This window comes from Gymnoscopelus braueri, assembly GCF_963280865.1.
Source record: "Gymnoscopelus braueri genome assembly, chromosome: 5".
Lineage (NCBI taxonomy): Eukaryota > Metazoa > Chordata > Actinopteri > Myctophiformes > Myctophidae > Gymnoscopelus > Gymnoscopelus braueri.
In genome coordinates, this window is record NC_137606.1 from 57,482,540 (window position 1) to 57,503,594 (window position 21,055).

General features: G+C 40.5%; 1 protein-coding gene across 1 annotated transcript in view; it reads left to right on the forward strand.

The window, feature by feature from the left end:
* LOC308086015 (NACHT, LRR and PYD domains-containing protein 3-like) overlaps positions 1 to 21,055 on the forward strand; it is a gene marked incomplete at its 5' end in the record, with an annotated part of 50,942 nt that overhangs the window by 14,749 nt on the left and 15,138 nt on the right. The window contains 4 exons of the mRNA XM_080429332.1: positions 572 to 622; positions 1,098 to 2,979; positions 4,990 to 5,172; positions 6,985 to 7,134. Coding sequence (XP_080285458.1) covers positions 572 to 622; positions 1,098 to 2,979; positions 4,990 to 5,172; positions 6,985 to 7,134 — 2,266 coding nt within the window. The remainder of the gene's footprint in view (positions 1 to 571; positions 623 to 1,097; positions 2,980 to 4,989; positions 5,173 to 6,984; positions 7,135 to 21,055) is intronic.

Sequence of the window (21,055 nt, forward strand, 5' to 3'; positions counted from 1 at the left end):
AGCCGCCACACCCCCATTTTCCCGTCCCTTTCCTACCTACCTATGTCTACGTATGATAGTTAGGATTAACTGGCACATCCCTTCAAGTTACGAGGATTGGGATTCATCATCATAAGAACATAGTTACGAACAATTCTGCCTTTTAAAACGCTTCGTGAATCTGACCAGGGAAGTACATAAGAGAAGATTTGTATTTTTTTCAAAATATTTGAAGATTTATCCAAATGTTTCTAAAATAGCCGATCTACAAGCTCAAAACAGGCAGCAATGGGACACGTTGTGAGCTTGTAGATCGGCTATTTTCAAACAAAGTACAAAATATGTTTAGAGTGGTTAAACTGCTGGTGTATGCAGAATCCTCGTGAAAACTGCGTAAGTGGGTCCTAAGAATACATTTCTTCTTCAGAGTGGTTGGTGAATGAGGCCCAATGCCTCCAAATGTAGAAAGTATGCCTTTACGCGCGTACTAGTCTATGCTTTGTTTTTGAGCCACAAACGGAGGATGACCCAATGTGAAGATGAACCTGGTTCTAATGTCTCCACTCTGACCAATCACTGTCTCACATCTCAGCTTTGACAGGAGAAGAGAAGACAAGACGAGACAAAGCCTCCAAACTCAGAGGTGTGTGTGTGTGTGTGTGTGTGTGTGTGTGTGTGTGTGTGTGTGTGTGTGTGTGTGTGTGTGTGTGTGTGTGAAAATAACAGGTGTTATTAATGTATAACATTAGTTGTCTTACTTGTTCTAAGGTCAGTACAGAAACATTACACAAAGTTATTCTAATGGATTTGTTCACTAACAATGTCTAGAAGGACACTCCACCTCTTCTGCTTAAATGTTCAAAGTAAACATAATGCTGTTGTTCTCAAACACTAATACTTGGAGCTGGGGATTCCTCTGTTTTATTGAAGAATATGGGGAGGGTCGTGCTTAATTGGCAGCAATCATAGAAAAAGCCTCTGAGAAAGAAATGCAGCCATGCGCCCTGTGCTTATAGCCTCCATTTACTAGTTCTACTATCATTATAGATATAGATAGAGAGGAGTACGCTCTCTCTGGGCAAGGCTGTTAAAACATGGAATTGCTTTGTTCACTACAGGTCTGTTGGTGAAAACATCAGGGTATCTTCATATCACTGACTATGAAGACCAGCTTCAACGCAGAATGGACAATACTTATCGAAGTGTGAAATTGGTCACAGACACTCAAACTGAGATCAATTTTAAAGACATCTTCATCCCGCTCTACAATGTAGACATCAAATTCACAGACATCCACAGTCATCATGAGGTCAGACAGATGGAGATGAAGAAGGCAGGAGAGGAAAAAGAAATCAAACTCAGTGAAATCTTCAAAGACCCTTCTGGAAAAAACAAAAGAACAGTGCTGACCGTTGGCTGTGCAGGAATTGGCAAAACGTTTCTCGTTCACAAATTTATCTCTGACTGGGCCAGGAAATGTTTTCCCAAAGATCCACACCTCATGTTCTCGTTCAAGTTCCGCCAGTTAAATCTGCTCAAAGGACAACACTTTAGTTTGGCAAAGCTAATTCACCACTGCATCGAGGAAACCAGATTTATTGAGGACGTTCTTAATTACATCTTCAATGAATTGCAGACGTCAGGAGACTACGAAAACAGCCCCTTCAAAGTTATGTTTGTTATGGATGGATATGATGAAAATTATTTACAGTTCGATTTCAGTTCAAATTGTGGCTTCATTGACATTTCGAAATTCTACCCAGTGGAATTTCTGTTGGTAAACCTGCTGAAGGGGGCGCTGCTCCCCTCTGCTCAGATCTGGATAACCTCACGACCTGCAGCAGCCAATCTGATCCCTAAGGAGTTTGTTAAGAGGATGACAGAAGTACGAGGGTTCATCAGAGATGACCAGAAGAAGGAGTTCTTCATGAAGAAGTTCAGTGATGAGAACCAGGCCAGCTCAATCTACTCACACATCAAGGAATCAAAGATCCTCCACACCATGTGTGAAATCCCAGTCTTCTGTTCGATCTTTGCTACCGTTGTGCACAACATGGGGACGACAGTCAAGCTGCCCAAAACCCTGGTTGAGATGTATTGCTACTTCCTGATGGGTGAGACACAGCGGGAGAAGATGAAGAATTCTGCAGTAGATGAGGCAGACAAAGAGAAGCTCATGAAGGAAGCAGGAGAAGTTCTTCTGAAGCTGGGCAGGCTGGCGTTTGACCAACTGTACAAAGGCAGCATCATGTTCTACCAGAAAGACCTGGAAGAAAGTGGTCTTGATGTGAACAAGGACTTGCAGAATGTGGGCTTTTGCACAAAGTTCTTCAAAGAAGACGGAGTGTTCTTCCTCCAGACAGTCTACTGCTTTGTTCATCTGAGCATTCAGGAGTTTCTGGCTGCAGTCTACCTGTTCCACTGTTTCACACAGAAGAACATGGAGGTCCTGGAGACATTCCTGAAAGATAGTACTGAAAGATTTCATTCAATGTCACTCTTCAGGAGAGAGAGGAACAAGCCTTTCAACATTGAAAGTTCCCTCTCTGACTTCCTGATGGCTGCTATGACAAAAACCCTGGAGAGTGAGAGAGGACACCTGGACCTCTTTATCCGCTTCCTACATGGTCTCTCACTGGAGTCCAACCAGAGTCTGTTAGGAGGCCTGCTGGGTCAGACAGAGAACAGTCCAGAGGAGATCCAGAGAGCCATCAACAACCTGAAGGAGATGGATGATAATGTCTCTCCTGACAGATGTATCAACATCTTCCACTGTCTGATGGAGATGAACGACCCCTCAGTAAGTCAGGGGATCGAACGGTACCTGGAGTCAGAGAGCAGATCAGGGAAGGAACTCTCTGAGATCCAGTGTTCAGCTCTGGCCTCCATGCTGCTGATGTCAGAGAAGGTTCTGGAGGTGTTGGACCTGGACAAATACAACACAGACGAGTCGGGGCGATGGAGACTGATCCCAGCTGTGAGGAACTGCACAACAGCCAGGTTAGTAGTCATGTGAATATCAACATGTTAGAGCACCTTTCACTTCTATACTACATTCATTCATTCAAAATGAATAAAAATGCTAAACATGCACACACACACGCACGCACTTACGCGCACACACACAACACACACACACACACACACACACACACACACACACACACACACACACACACACACACACACACACACACACACACACACACACACACACACACACACACAAAGTAACATGTATTATATAAATTAATATGTATTATATAAAGGAATATGTATTATATTAATTAATATGTATTATATAAATTCATCTGAATTATATAATTGAATATGTATTATGTAAAGTAATATGTATTATGTAAGTCATATTTATTATATAAAGTCATATTTATTATATAATTTATATGTATACCCCCACCTGAATATATTTTGTGCCCGGGACCCCAACATAAGATTTGTGATGTTGAAATGTTTTAAAAAGTGATTCATTTATCTTTACTAGCTGTGTTCTGGTTGTGAGACAATAATTGTACCATAAATTAGGTTAGAATCAGAGTGAATTCATCCTTTAGTATGTCTCTACCTAGAACTACTGTCCAATCCTACATCACCAACTGTAACTACTGTAAGTGCAGAAGAACTGTCAGGTTTTCAGCTCAGAGAAAATTATGAAGTGATGTCAATGTGGAACGTCCAAGTCTGACTGTTTAATTCATAATGAATTAAACAGACACTGAATTAAACAGACACTGTGTGTGTGTGTGTGTGTGTGTGTGTGTGTGTGTGTGTGTGTGTGTGTGTGTGTGTGTGTGTGTGTGTCACTGAGGTCCCCAGCTGATTATCTTTATGTGCAAAACATTGTTTTCTCATTCAACAGTAAACAACTCAACATACAGTATAAGTGTATACAAGGTATCTGCACATTTATAAAGTTACAATTTAAGGACTTTTCAGACCTTTTTAATATCAAATTGGCCAAATGGTAAAATATTACGAAAGAAAGAGGCAAACATTGTGAACATAGCCGATCTGCAAGCTCACTACGCCTCGTTGTGAGCTTGTAGATCAACTATTTTCCCAATATTTATCTGTGGAACCGAGTCAAACTAAATGTAATGCCTACCATTACCAGGTGCTTGTCAGGGTGGGGGGTCCCCAGTTCAAATAGGATTGTTTTTTTTTTTGTTTGTTTTTTGGGGGGGGGGGGTCCACAGTTCAAATATGATTATTTTGGGGGGTCTGGGCCTGAAAAGTTTGGGAACCCTTGCTGTAGTTTACAGAGACAACTTCCACTTCTCTGTTCTCTGGTTCCCTGTTCTTACTGACATCCTGTTAATGTCTGGAGAACTACATAGAAGATCTCTTACTTAACCATTAAGACCAGGAACACATCTGTGTGTCATTTTAAGATTTCTTCGGCTATTCAAAAATAGCAGATATACAAGCTCATAGCGCAGCACAGAGTGCCGCGCTACGAGCTTGTAGATATTATGCTATTTTGGATTTGTTTTTGTTTTTAAATCGAAGAAAATTTGTACTAATCTTTTCCGATCTGTGCATCTGGGGGGGGGCCCTGGAACAACATATTTTGAGATGGGGGTCCGCAGACAAATACATATAATTTTGGGTGGTCCTTGACATGGAAAAGTTGGAGCACCACTGATATAGCAACATACTGTTAGGATTTAGAAAACATGTTAGATATGTATTTGGTTGCGGACCCCTATCTCAAAATGTTTTGTTCCAGGGACCCCCAGAGGCAAAGATTTGAGTTAAACATTTTCTCTTTAAAAATATATATATATTCAAAGAGTTGCACACATTTTCACGATTTTAGAAAAAAATTGCAGACCTACAAGCTCATAGCGCGGCACTCGGTGCCATACAGCTTGTAGATCTGCTATTTTTGAATAGCCAAAGAAATCATAAAATGACACAGATTCTTTCCTGGTCTTAAAGAGTTAACTGAACTTGATCATCTCTGATTTTACATTTAATCTGTCATTACAGACTTGTTGGCTGTGAGCTCCAGAAGGAACACATTGAAGTTGTGGCTTCAGCTCTCAGTTCTGATCCATCCCATCTAAGACACCTGGACTTAAGCTACAACGAACTGGACCTGAAGGACCTGAAGACCCTGGATCTGCTGTGTGATGCACTGAAGAGTCCTCATTGTAGACTGGAGACTTTACAGTCAGATTAATTTACAATCATTATTTTCATCATTTATTTATCATGTGATTGTACTATGAATATTGTGGTGATGCTTTATTTGTAGAGTGTGAATAAGGTTGATATCATAGTGACACACTTTGACTAGAATAATGATAAGGTACAGTGACTACAGTACTTGTTACAATTACAATTAACCAAATTAACCGATTAACAATTTACAAAAAATAACCTAAACCCCCTTTCTTTCTTTCTTTCTTTCTTTCTTTCTTTCTTTCTTTCTTTCTTTCTTTCTTTCTTTCTTTCTACCTTTCTACCTTTCTACCTTTCTTGTTATGCTGAATAGTGAAGTTGAACCAAGTGCAGACTCAAACAGAGAGGCAGACAATATGTAATAAATCTAAGTCTTTAATGCCAGCCAAGCAGAGCAACACAAACATGGTAAAAGGTGAAATGGTAAAAATCAAACAAAAAACAGGCAAGGCGAGGCGAGGTCCAGGGATCCAGCAACAACAGAGCTGGCAAACTAGTCACAGACAAGCGTTGAGGCTTGGCTTCAACTAGAATAGGGATCCTCGAGTTCAAGGGGTTAATGTAAGAACAAAAGAAAAGGTTTTTTATCACAAAAATATTTGGCGGCCCCCCTGTAGTAACTCGGAGAGCCCCTTAGGGGTCCAGGACCCCCTGTTGAAGACCCATGCTCTAAAGCATTGGTTCTCAAACATTTTCATGTCAAGGACCCCCAAATTGACATGTATTTTGCTGCATCTGAATATATTTTCTGCTAGGGACCCCCATAAGAGAACATGTTTGCATTTTTCAAGATGTATCCAAATGTTTCGAAAATAGATGATAATAAAAAACAAAAACATAAATATCTGCATCTGTGTGTTATTTTAAGATTTCATTGGCTATTCAAAAGATATACACGCTCATAGCACGGCACCGATATACAAGCTCATAGCACGGCACCAAGTGCAACGCTATGAGCTTGTAGATCTGCTATTTTTGAAAAATCGTGAAAATATGTGCAAATCTTTGAATATATATTTTTTAAAGCGAATTTTATTTTACTCTGTTACAACTTTTGGGGGGTCCCTGGAACAAAAATATTTTGAGATGGGGGTCCACGGCCAAATACATGTATTTTTTTATTGATAAAAAATACATTTATAATATATAAAATTATTATATAATATATTTATGATATTATAGCAACATTAGTTAGGATTTAGAAGACATTTGTAGAATCCCACCCAGAAGCAAAGATTTGAGTTTTCGCTTCAAAAATATATATATTCAAAGACCCACGATTTTCCCCCAAAATTCCAGATCTACAAGCTCATATCGCCTCACTTGAGCTGAGCTTGTAGATCTGCTATTTTTGAATAGTCCAAATAAATCTTAAAATGACACAGATTCTTTCCCGGTCTTAATGGGTTAAGTGTTTAAATTGTTCCTGGTTTTGCTGTGGACCCTGTGGAACTCCCTCAAGGACCCCAGAGGTCCTGAGACCGTACTTTGAGAACCACTCCTGTTAGGTCTTATGTATACAATACTGTATATAAACTCTGTCCTCTCTGTTTGCTTGATCATCTGTTGTCAACCTGTTGCTGTCTGTTACTGTACCTGCATGTTGGAAGATTAAGTAAAGATTATTTAGGTTGTTACTCCTGTCTGCCTGCTCTTTCCAGCTCTTGTCTTTCTACTGTAAAACCCTGACAGTCTATTCAGCCCAGGTCCTTTAATAGGTGGTTGTAAGCAGGTTCTCTATCTAGAATAATGTATTTTATTGCAGACGATAAAACTTCTGGTGTTGTATTTTTCATTTAGACTGGTGAACTGCTGGTTGTCAGAGAGAAGCTGTGAAGTTCTGGCCTCAGCTATCCGCTCTAATCCTTCTCATTTGAGAGAATTAGACTTGACCTTCAACGTCCTGCCGGAATCTGTTCTGAATAACTTCTCTGGATTCAAAACTCTCAAGTGAGTAGACTTGGACTGTGTTCATGTTGGTTAGTGCAGCGATTCCCTTGTTTCATGTTCCTGTGACTGGTAGGCCAGCAGGGGGGGGGGGGGCATTCTGAATCCATAACATCCATTGTTCAAGTCTGCCACAACAAGCCCCTCCTCCCAACCCATATTATCCAGGCATGGACCTGCTGAAGATTAATATTTATGGATATAATAATCTGTTGCATTAATTATAACCAGGCTGATGCCGTTGGTAATTAAGCCCCTCCAGTTGTGCAATACCCATCATACCTGTCTGTCTGTCTGTCTGTCTGTCTGTCTGTCTGTCTGTCTGTCTGTGTGTGTGTGTGTCCTTTTTATTAGTCCATGAGCCAGACAAGATTTCATTATCGAAAGAGTGGGCAAAACCAAACCTATATTAAATTGTTCATAGGGTCAATACGAGTAAATAAATATATGATAACCTTTCCACAGGAGCAGCTTTTTCATGGTTATCACACATTTTGTTATTTTCCCCATATATACATGACAGGTGAAAAAAATGTCAAAATTTAAAAAAGAGTTATCGTAATGAAACTTCCTGAGTTGATTACTTGCATGAAGACAATGATTTATCGTATTACAAGTTTTCTGAAATTGTATATTTAAATATGCAAATTAGGCATTTAGTCCATGAGCCAGAGCCCCAAAATTGAGCCAGATATTGAATATTCCCTCGTTAAAAACCTTTGACTCCAACATCTTAACAAAATAAAATAAGTATGTTGACTCTGGCTTTGTCCAATGTTGATTCTGGAAAGTTATGCAAATTTGGGCATATTTTCCTAATGCCTAATTTGCATATTTAAATATACAATTTCAGAAAACTTGTAATACGATAAATCATTGTCTTCATGTAAGTAATCAACTCAGGAAGTTTCATTATGATAACTCTTATTTAAATTTTGTCATTTTTTCCACCTGTCATGTACGTATGGGGAAAATAACAAAATGTGTGATAACCATGAAAAAGCTGCTCCTGTGGAAAGGTTATCATATATTTATTTACTCGTATTGACCCTATGAATAATTTAATATAGGTTTGGTTTTGCCCACTCTTTCGATAATCATTGCTCAATTTTGGGGCTCTGGCTCATGGACTATATGCCCATATATGGAGTTATGTGTGAGGCATGCCCAAATATGGAGTCCAGGCTAGTCTATTGACCTCATAGAGCAGAATGTGGAGTTTCATCATAATTATGACACTCCATATATGGGGATTTGTGTATTTATCTGTATTGTTTGAGAACCAATCTGACCGACTTCCCACTCTCCACATTACTCCCTTAAACCGACCGGTCAGACAGTTGTTGAGTTATGCGACAGACACACACACACGCACACGCACACGCACACGCACACACACACACACACACACACACACACACACACACACACACAGATTCCTCTGGTTTATAGATAGATTTAAATTGTATGAATGAAGTAAGTAATAAGTCAGATAGTGATGAGACTAAAGTCACAGAACTCTCACCTCCTGTCAATAATGATGGAAGCAGACAGACATTTTGATGACAGAGAGACACATCATATGAGTTATATTCAGGGGTGTCGTGGTGATTTTTTTACTGGCAGGACGGTATATTAATGACGTCACACACGCGCACGTGGCGTGCACGCGTGTGCGTGCCTACATGTGCACATGCGCACAGAACAGCGAGGAGAGTAGACCAGCATTATAAAATATCTTCTAATGACCTTAATGTATGTGATTAATATTATAATAATAATAATAATAATGAATTGCATTTATATGGCGCTTTTCTAAGTACTCAAACTTACTCAAAGCGCTTTACAATGGTTCATTCATTCATACAGGGGGGGGGCATTGGGAGGTGGAGCGGCGAACAGTCGACGCCAGCGTCCCCACTTTTCCCACATTCACACACCAATGGTGGCAAGCTAGCGCCGACCGAATCATTGGAGGCAATGTAGGGTTCAGTGTGTTGCCCAAGGACACTTCGACATGTGGACAGGAGGAGTTGGGATTCGAACCGCCGACCCACGGATCAATGGACGACCTGCTCTACCTCCTGAGCCACAGCCGCCGCAAATATTAGGTTTATGTTAGGTTTTAATATTTAGGTTTATAAAACTGAAACTAGAAAATAAAATCTCAAAAACAATGCAAATGCAATTAAGACTAGAATCGTTTCTGTTTAGAAACAATGTTTTAAATTCATGTCTTAATTGCATTTGCATTGTTTTTGAGATTTTATTTTCTAGTTTCAGTTAATTCAATTAGACACTATATATGTTTTAGACACACAAACACAAAAGTAGACTTAAAATAATCAGACAACTTGTGTTTACTTGAACTACTTTATTTTGGAAAAAGAAAAAAACAAGCATTTTTTTTCAATGTAATTAATTAGTTTCACAACATTCCAGGGAGCTTCCACCAACTCTTACGGGGCTTCTCTGACACTACAGATGCAACTCTGGTGCACTGGTTCTCAGCTGAGCGATGGGGCATTATCCACGTTTTCACATATGATGTGGGATTCCATTCCCTAAAAATATATATATTCAAAAACCCACGATTCCATTCCCTTCGAGGGTTAGGAATTTAACTTAATGAACATCAAGGACACTACCCGCGTAACCAGTAGTAACCGTGTGCGTGTGTGAAGCCATGGTGCTGTGTGTGTGTGTGCTTTTATACCGTGTATGTACAGTTGGTGCCTACTGAGTTTGTCGTTTCTCACGTGACTCTCACGTTTCTCATTTACTCCACACAGCTAACCCATCTAACGCAGTACATTTATTTCCAAATACTACCACGAGGTGGCGCTTTGGAGTCACTAAACCCATGCCTTTTTTTTTGTTTCAGACAGACAGACAGACAGACAGACAGACAGACAGACAGACAGACAGACAGACAGTACTGAAAATTGGCAATACTCCAGTAAACTAAAAATACCTACACATTTTACTTGAGTACAGGTACTTAGTTACTTTACACCACTGACAACGGTGTTGCGGCCCGAATATATTCAATCTGCCCTGCAGTGTGAGCTTGTGGATCTGCAAAGCGATCCTGATGAATCATGCTTAATAATGTGACGTTGTAGCCTATGTCTGGCAGAAGGGGTATAACGAGAATAAAGGTAAAATCATTCAAATTATTGAATGATTATAATTATAATGAGGACGGTAGGCTTTGCTACTGTACATGGTCAGTCTTGGAAGGGGGGGAAACCGCTCGTTTACGGTTTATTATGCCACCTAATAGCTTACATTTTGATTCATTCACTGTGAGAGTATCACAAATGTATGCCAAATATAAGGCGTTCTGTCTTGACTCTTTGGAGTTCCAGTACATTTTTTAACTATCCATTTCTTAAATTAGCCTTTCATTATGTTCTAGCCTAGCCTGGTAAACCCCAGAAATCTCATTTGTATTTTATTTCAGGAGTGAGTCTGGCCTGCAGACCTATATGGGCAATTTGGCTGTGGGCTGGAGCTGGGCGGGAGTAATGTAGCTTTGATGTCCAAGTGGCCCTTTGATGTCCAATTAAGCCACTTTAGGCTGCAGTGATTATCACCAGGAGTAATTGGTTTGTCTTTGATGTTAATGAGCAGCTTGTATGAAAGGTGTATTGATTAATGACGTGTGAACCACTCGGGTTCCACCTGATTGGCCTACCCCCGCTGTCAATCACAAAACAATGAGCGAGGACGCTGATTGGCTCGGTTATTTGGTAATGCACTAGAAACGCCCATACAAGCCTTCATGCCAGACTCACTCCAGGTAATGATGGGAAAAACAGTTCATTTCGGTGAACGAATGATTCTCGTTCAGTTCACGGCAAAGACTCGTTCAAATGATTCGTTCACGTTCTCGTTCAGTTCCGCTTCAGGTCCCGGCGGAGCGTATGCGATGCGCTACGCTAACTGCATGAAACTGTGTGCATCTGATCCCACTGACTACACTGACATGACTGCACAGTCTACTCTGTACAGAAACACAGCACTGTCATTCACGATCTAATTGCACCATCTTCTTTGTAATATAATGTGTAGAAGTAATATATTTAAATTAATAATAAATATAAATAAATAATAAATAAATAAAGTGTTTTTACTTTACTTGAGTATTTTCAATTATCAGTATTTTTACTTCTACTCAACTACATCTCAGAGGCAAATATTGTACTTTTACTCCACTACAATTATTTGAAAACTTTAGTTACATTACATTATAAAACATACATTTACCACTTTAGCCCTATTTTATATCTACAAGCTCACAACGCATTGTGAGCTTGTAGATCTGCTATTTTCAAACATTTTATTCATTCTGGTTACTATTATTATTTTGGCTATACTATGTGGTTGGCTGTGCAGATTGCATCTTGCATTCATTCTGAAACGTGTTAATTGTCCGTGACCTGACAATCATTAGTTGTCTGTATTTCTTTCATAGTTAAATGTCGTGCTATCTGGTCACCACCGGTCTTTTGTACAGGAACAATGAATACAACACTAACAACAACACACAGCAGTGCTTCATTTCAATCCACAAAATTTGCAATGCATGTCCGCCTGTCTGTCGCGGGAAGCACGCTGAAGCTCCCGTCCTCCTGTGTGTGTGTGTGTGTGTGTGTGTGTGTGTGTGTGTGTGTGTGCGACCCTGCGGATCGGGGGGCGGGGCATGAACGAACCCGTGAACGCAACGGTTTCGAGTCATGAACGTATTCGTTCACGCTCACGGCAAAGAACTAGTTCTTATGAGCCAATCGATCATGACCGACACATCACTAACTCCAGGAATCAAATGGAAATGAGATTTCCGGAGGGAGGGTTTACCAGGCTAGTTCTAGCCCTCCATCTAATGCTTTAGTATATGATACCCGTTGTGAGCTTGTAGATCTGCTCTGACGCTGTGTGTGTGTGTGTGTGTGTGTGTGTGTGTGTGTGTGTGTGTGTGTGTGTGTGTGTGTGTGTGTGTGTGTGTGTGTGTGTGTGTGTGTGTGTGTGTGTGTGTGTGTGTGTGTGTGTGTGCGCGTGCGTGCGTGCGTGCACGCGTGCTTGTGTTGCGAGGCGCAGCGCAGCTCAGAAGCTCAGTTACTTTACACGGTGAAACCCCAAACGTCCCTAACTTCTTTAATCAGAAGCTTAGCTTGAAGGTGCAATGAAAAATTGTTTTTGAGGGTGCAGTTAAAACAAATAAGTGGTCAAATAAAATGTGCATTTGGCAATGCCATTGAATTGTTGATTGTTTACTTATTATTTTTATATCCATAATAATTAATTTATTTATTCCCGTTCAAGTAGCATTCGAGTTGACACAGTGAAACACTATACCACTTTACACACACATCTACTACTACGCACAAAGGACGCAAATGATCCCATCCCTACCCCCAAACTGTAACAATGACACATCTCCACAGGGTCTAAGCCAGGTGTGAATAGACTAGAGAGACTAGAGAGAGAGAGAGAGAGAGAGAGAGAGAGAGAGAGAGAGAGAGAGAGAGAGAGAGAGAGAGAGAGAGAGAGAGAGAGAGAGAGAGAGAGAGAGAGAGAGAGAGAGAGAGAGAGATTCCAGTAGACTAGGCTACTGGTCCATTCCAACGAATGGTATGCAGTATGTTGTGTAGTTATATTATTTAGTCAAAAGCTCTTGTTAATAATTTTTCCTTGGATTAATATTCATAAAACCCACATAGCCTACTTTTATTTTAAAATAATAGCAGATCTACAAGCTCGCAAAGCATCATGATGCAACACTTTGTGAGCTTGTAGATCGGCTATTTTCACTACTTTTATGGGACACTGTTGTACAACAAAGTAGAATTCATTTGTGAAGAAAGAAAAACCCATTAACAGTTGAAATGTGGAAATACACCATTTCTGCCCATCCCTCTAACTTCATGTGGGCCAATTGGTGCATTAAAAATATCAAAATTGGCCCGCTGAATTTGTATCTGAACAAATGCTTTGATAGAATAGAGGAACTGTAGGGGGGAGGGGAACAGTGTAGTGTAGGCTACAGTATAACATTAACATAACCGGTTTGGCAAGAGACTGGACTAACCTTGCTAAGCTTGTAGATCTGCTATTTTCACAGTATTTATCTGTGGAACCGAATCAAACAAAATGGGGGTCCCCAGTATGGTTATTTTGGGGCGTCATGGCCTGAAAAGATTGAGAACCCCTACTTTAATGCAGTAAACATGAACGTAGCGTTAACCGTGGTGAAGTGTTGGATAATATTCACCCGCAGCTGAAAAGGGCAGAAAATAAAATATGTCCGCGAGAGGGAAATTATTTTTTATTTACTCCACTGCGCCCTCTACAGATCTGGAGGATTTGAACTTACTATTAAACAAATCTGTAGAGGGCACTGTGGAGTAAATACAAATAATTTCCGTCTCGGGGACATATTTTATTTTCTGCCCAAAAAGTGTATTTTACAGAGTAGGTGGGGTGCTGAGAGGCTTCCCACCTCCGAGAATAGACACAAAACAGCCTTTGTTTCGGTGAGTAGCGAAATGGTTTTGTTTATTTTCACTACTGTTGGAGCCCTCACAGGGCAGTGGAATTCCTTGTACAAGCGCAGAGCCCAGGGTCTTCCAGGGCGTTAGAGGAAACTCACTAACGCTCTGAACCAGGACTAGGTTTAACGAGACATATGCAGCGTATATGAAAATGCGACGTTTATTAAACGTGCTGTCACAGATGATCCGATCATCTTATAAAAAATTTTAAGCATATGCCAAGATAACTGAGACTATATAGCTGATGATGAGCTAAATTTGTTTAATGTTTAAGTTTTTATTTTTAAACTTTATGATGAAAGCCGCACACAGCTTTGTGCCTCGTCATGTATTATTTTTATATTTGTTATAACAATGTGCTTATAAACTAAACTAAATTAAACTTTACAGCAATATGGAAAAAAACGAAAATATCTTATATAATATATAATAAATATATTTCATAGAATAACCGAATATCATTTTGAAAACGGTTAATAGGGGCAGCCTACTAGGAGCATTGCTTTATTTTACTGTTACTTTATTTTATTTATTTATTTATGCAGGAGCGCGAGGTAATAAATGTCACATCGTGTACTGTATGCAACAGACATGATATCTCTCTGTCTTTCTAGGAAAAACATACAAACCCCAAAACAAACACATTTTCAATTCAAATGAGCTTTTTGATTGATTGAAAATTTTATTAGGCAAAAGAATGTAAAACAACACAGTTACATTTATAATGCTTTAGTCTAAAAGGTCCGGCCAAAAAAGTCCTTGCGGACTTGTTTCCGTTGGGGTCCTTGAGTTAATTTCATAGACATATATAGTAGCAACCAAACAGTTCAAAAATCAACATGAAAATACAGATAATACAGAAAAAAATACCACTATGTACAAAAAAAGCATTTAAAAAATATATGTACAAAAAATAAGGGGGAGCATGGAAAAATAAAAATTATATACAAAAAAAGCATGAGGAAATACAAAATATGTACAAAAAGAGGAGGGGGGGGGGGTCGTTTGTCTACAGGGAAACTGGTACTAGCTCCTCTTTCGGCCTCCAGAAAGATGGGTTTTTAGGGCTGTTTTGAATGAGCCCAGCGAACTGCACTTTTTGAGGGATGGGGTTAGACTATTCCATTCCTTGGTGGCTGTGCTATAGCTATTGGTATAAGAAAACATACGTTTACATTTCCAAAGCAAGTGTCAAAACATAATACTAAAGTGTAAAGTGTAAAGTAAAGTATGTAGAGTTTGGAGAGAATACAGTAACTAGTAACTAAAATATTCTTGCAGTCTGTGTGTGGGCCTTAGCCTGGTAAACCCTCCCTCCGGAAATCTCATTTCCATTTGATTCCAGGAGTGAGTCTGGCCTGATCGCCCATTCTGCAATAGTGGCTGTGGGCTGGAGTTGGGCGGGAGTAATACCGTTGACTGACAACCCCTTCAGCCAATGATCGTTTTTCCCCTTCAGCCAATTGCAGTGCATTTTTACCACCTCCGCGACTAATGTGACGCAACAGGACTTTTGAGATGGCCATGCCCAAAATAGGTTGCCTTATTCGGATACATGCGTGTCACTGCCCGCCCCGGCCGGTTCTCTGATCTTTTATTTTTAAATAGGCTCTGTCATGATTAATTGACCACATATATGAAGTTAAACAACTAAATTCTATCCAAACGATATCTTATAAGTAAATTCCGTGCCTCAAAAAATAAGTTTGAGAGCTTTTTGAAGTTCTAAAACAGCGGAGAAAACTGCCCACATAAACAATGGCTGCCGTTCGTGTTTGGTCGGCTGCACTCAGGCTGCACTCGGGTCCATTCGGGCTCACTCGAACTCGCCACCTGAATGGTCAACTTTTGCTGTCAATCACAGAACGATGAGCAACGACGCTGATAGGCTCGTTTTTTTGGTAATGCGCTAGAAACGCCCATACAAGCCATCAGGCCAGACTCACTCCTGGAATCAAATGAAAATGAGATTTCCGGAGGGAGGGTTTACCAGGCTATGTGGGCCTTGCATGGCCCTGCATGCAAGGAGCAGTAAGGCAGTAGACCGCTGCTGCCCCTAGTGGCACAGAGTGGAAATCACACAAGTCATGCGTGACACGTGTGAAATGCCCCAGGAAAAACGACAAACTCAGTAGGCACCAACTGTATGAGGACGGCAGGACGCTCACCGCCAAACCTGTTATGCATAGTAGCCATTTGTCTAGCCTACTTGTCTGGTCTAGGGGGCGCACGCGTGGACGTGCGTGCACCATCCTGTGGTCGTGCGTGCGCTGTGCACGTGAAGATATTACTGGCTAAACGCCGTCCTACCCCGTTTGGCCTCCAGGACACCACTGGTTATATTCAACACTGGCAACAAACGTTTTGGACATCAACCAGTGGTGGAAAAAGTACTCAGATGTTTTACTTAAGTAAAAGTATCAATACTGCAATATAGAAATACTCCGTTACATATAAAAGTCCGGAATTCAAAATCTTACTTGAGTAAAAGTACAAAAGTATTGGTATCAAAATGTACTTAAAGTACCAAAATAAAAGTACTAAAATGTTTGAAAATAGCAGATCTACAAGCTCTCAACACGTTGCAATGTGACGCGTTGTGAACTTGTAGTTCTGCTATTTTCAAATAGCCTATGTATAACCTTGAATTGGTTGAAGAATAGGGCTGAAGTGGTTAATGTATGTTTTATAATGTAATCATTTATATCTGCAAAGTAACTAGTAACTAAAGTTGTCAAATAAGTGTAGTGGAGTAAAAGTATAATATTTGCTTCCGATATGTAGTGAAGTACTGAAGATTGGAAATACTCCAGTAAAGTAAAAATTACCTCCAAATTGTACTTAGTTACTTTACACCACTGACATCAACCAATGATGTGTGTGTAGTTCAAATAAAACTAGATGTTTATTATTTTGTTTCAAATTAAATGAGAGATTCAAAGCTAAAAATGAGACATCATTTGCATATTATTGACCCAACAGTTTTACATCTTATATGTGAATGTGTAAACTGTAATAGAATAGTGTTACTGTCGGGCAGAACCCTTGTATCTCCATATTTCATTCAGTTCAGTTTTCTATCATAAATTAATGCTGTTGGTCATTTTTAACCACTTGAGACCTAATATAATACTTCACTTTATGACTGTCATGTAAATGCAGCAAAAATACCTGATGTACAAGCTCACAACAACGTGTCACATCACCTGTGTGTGTGTGTGTGTGTGTGTGTGTGTGTGTGTGTGTGTGTGTGTGTGTGTGTGTGTGTGTGTGTGTGTGTGTGTGTGTGTGTATAAATATTGAACCAATGTATTAACAAGATCTTGTGACTAAATAATAACTACATTGGATCCATTGGAACACAGGTTATTTTTTTATCTCCTGAAAAATAACAGTTTCATACTAAATCCAACATTGTTTACACATAATCATGTTAAAAGTGCATTAACCCTTCCATTGTGTTAGGGTAATTTTTTACCCGTTTTCAAGTTCAAATAGGTAAAAAGTACCCTTTACATTTCTTTATTGGAACGAGGCTTTATGAAATCCTCAGAAATAGCCATTTTAGGGGGCACGGTGGCGCAGTCGGTAGCGCTGTCGCCTCACAGCTAGAAGGTCCTGGGTTCGATTCCCGCCGGGGACGCTGTGGGCGCTGGGGGCGTGTCTTCTCCTCCGCGTCACCAGCGCCCATACCCTAGGTGGGGTTGGCGAAAGGGCCTACTCTGTGTGGAGTTTGCATGTTTCCCCGTGTCTCCTAGGGTAGTTAATACCCTCACAAAAACATGTAGTAATCCTGGTCACTATACTGCCTCCCCCTGGTCAGCCGGGGCGCCTGATGGAGGGGAAGGGAACTGGTTGGAATAACTTGTTCCTTCCACGCGCTACGTCCTACCAGGGAAACTCTCCCCTGTCAGGTGATAAGAAGGTCAGTTGGCTCTCATGCATTGAAGGAGGCATGAGCTCGACCCTGGCCTCCCTAGGCTGGTGGGGGGAGTGTAGTGCCCAGGATCACTTAGAAAATTGGCACCGGGTGAAAAAAAGGGTTACAAAATCGAGGGATAAAAATATAAGAAAAAAGAAATAGCCATTTTAACGCAACAAAATTATTTATCATAATTTTTAATTAATTCTGATGGTCTCTATAAAAAAAGTGACACTTGTGGTGTTAGGGTCCGAAATGACCCGGAAGAGAAGTGTGGCTCAATTCCCCCCAAATTGTCAATATTCAATGTTTACATGTTTGAGAGTGAGAGAGACTTGTCCTCAATTAGCATTTGCTATCAGGAGTAAAATAAAGTTTGAGTTTATAAAAAATAAATGACTTTTTACCTTCTATGGCATACGGGTCATTTTGGACCCTAACACCACTAGTGTCACTATTTTTAATAATATTGTCATTTTTTAAAGTTAAAAAACGAAAACAAGTATTTTTTTTTATATATATTTTTTGGAATTGTGTTCTAATTATTATTCTTAATTATTATATTATAGCTAGATAACAGTGGCGAAGCGTACCAGAATGAACTGGACCTTCTCAGGGACGTGCGCGCAGTCCCCGCGCGCGCGAGAGATTTTTTTTGCGGTTCTGGGCGGGTTAAAGCCCTTTTTTTTGCGGTTCTGGGCGGGTTTATAGCCCTTTTATTCGGTTAATTTGGATCAGAAAAATGTCTCTCTTTTGGGCGGGTTATAGCCCTTTTATTTCGTGTTTTTCTTACTTTTATTCGGTTAATTCGGATCAGAAAAATGTCTCTCTTTTGGGCGGGTTATAGCCCTTTTATTTCGTGTTTTTCTTACTTTTATTCGGTTAATTCGGATCAGAAAAATGTCTCTCACAACGCACCTCTCCATTGAGAAATGGATAAAGAACCGTCGCCCTTTTACAGCCGTGAAAAACCTCCTGCTCGTCTTTTTCTTTTTTCTTCCCGCACCCCCCCCCCCCCTTTTATTTCGTGTTTTTCTTACTTTTATTCGGTTAATTCGGATCAGAAAAATGTCTCTCACAACGCACCTCTTCATTGAGAAATGGATAACAAGAACCGTCGGACTTTTCCAGCCGTGAAAAACCTCCTGCTCGTCTTTTTCTTTTTTCCTCCCGCACCCCCCCCCCCCCACCCACACACACACACACACACACACCACCACCTCGCACACACTTTGCACGCAATCGGTATGATTTAGCTGACAATAAAGTAGGCTATTATATCGTATAGGCTACTTGATAAAGCAAAAATAACCGCACAACACAGAACCACTACACACACTTAAACAGGTAGGCCTGCTAATAATTCCATTCACAATTATGGCACTCTTAAATGGATGCGGGCTGCCACTGGAATGGATGAATGAATGACAGGGCGATTTATGTGCTGTCCTGTCTCTTTCCTGTGTGACTGTGACAGTGACAGCTCAGGCTCAGCTGTGCGTGTGTTAGTCAGTGTTGCCAAATATCGTGAAAGAAATGAGCCAGCCGAGCTCCAAAAACAAGCCTCTTTTTTTTTTCCAACAGTTGCGGTAAATAAACGGACTTGGTAACACTGGTCTGATGCCCGCCAGTGCCACACAACCACACAACCAGCCTCGTAACAGCAGTTATCAATGCAAAGAAAGACCCAAATAAAAGGCACAGCGGCCAATAATTCAAGACAGATATAAGTGTGTGGAAATAAAATGCACAGCGGCAGATCCAGCAATATAAATTAATTAAATTTCACTCACCAATGACGTGGTTCACCTGAAGACAAAATCCATCCTCCTGTCCTTTTGTGTGAATTTTTCAATGACCCGGTCGTAGAGCTGATCAGTACTTTTAAGATCCAGGAGAATTTGCTTTTCAATAGACATGGAAGCTAATGCAGAGAGTCGGGATTGTCCTGTTGTATTCCTCGAATATGTTTTTATCCGTTTGAGGGCGGAAAATGTCCTTTCCACGGATGAAGTGGTGACAGGGATAGTTACAACTAAACAAGTTAGTTTGTATATCTGATGCATGCTGTCACAGAGTCCTTTGCCTTGGAGAAATAGAAGAAGGTCTGATGGGTCCTTTCCCTGAAAATCTGCCATAGAGTACATGACACTGAGTTCTGTTTTCAGCCGTACCAAGTCAAAACGCGGCCCGTAGCTGTCAGTCAAGCTTGCGAAAGCAGTTTCAGGGAACGTCGTTTTAAAGATGGGGAACTGCTTGGGGTCAAGGAGGGAAAGGAATGAAAGCTTTTCGTGATCTTTAAAACGATTTGTCATTTGATTGAGAATATTGTCAATAATGCTGTCAAACAACTTCTTGTAGTGTGCACGTGGATCTCCATGCACTCTGCGCCCAGATGGCACGCTGGTGTTCTGCACTGTCTCGTCATAGAGCTGATCAAAATTTGCCCTCTGCCCCTCAATGCAAATGCAAAACTGGTCCACCCTGGCCATACAAAACTGCATGTCAAATGACTTTTTCTGCAAGATGTCGAAGAGAACATCTGCATGTGAAAATATGTCGTTAAATATTGAAAGCAAAAAGCAAAATTCAAAGCTGCTCAGGTTTGATATGTAACCATCAGCACTGCTTATAGCAGGATCGTCATACTCATCATGGTGGTCAACTACATACTCGAACACATCCTTGAGATCATCTTTCTGATCGAATACAGTGCACACCAATCTTGATGCAAAATTCCACCTGGTTGGTGCAACTCGTGGCAGTCGCTTCTGGCATATCTCATCGAGCAGTTGCGTTCGTTTTGGCGATTTACTAAAAAATGCGGCCATGGAAGAAAGGTGTGCGAAGAAGATTTTGCATTCGTTAATTTTACCTACACCTTGTGATAATACCAAATTAAGGACATGTGCATAACAATGTATGAAAAGCGCCTGAGGAATCTTTTCCTTCACTTTGGCTTGGACCCCGTTCAGTCCCGATGCCATAACGGGAGCACCATCGTAGCACTGGGCTACAAGTTTGTTTGTGCATGCATATTCCTCCAAGAATCCAAGGGCCAGGGTTGCTACCTGTTCTGCCCGTTTGCTCCCCGACACATCCACAAATTTAACGAACCTCTCTTGTACGCCACTGTCTGTTATGTAACGAAGAACAATCGATAGCTGCGCAGCATTGCTCACATCAGATGTTTCATCCAGCATAAGAGCTACAAATGATGCTTTATTTATTTCTTCTTTAATGGCATCATCCATCACACCACCAACAGCACTTATCAAGTCGTTCTGTATTTGACTTGAGGTTCCAATAAACACTTTTGAAGTGGTCAGATGGTAGTGCAAATCTGGATCATATTCTGCTAAGTATGATAAAATCTCCAGGTAATTACCGCGATTCAATGATGTTCTGCTCTCATCATGGCCCCTAAAAGCCATCTCCTGTTTGC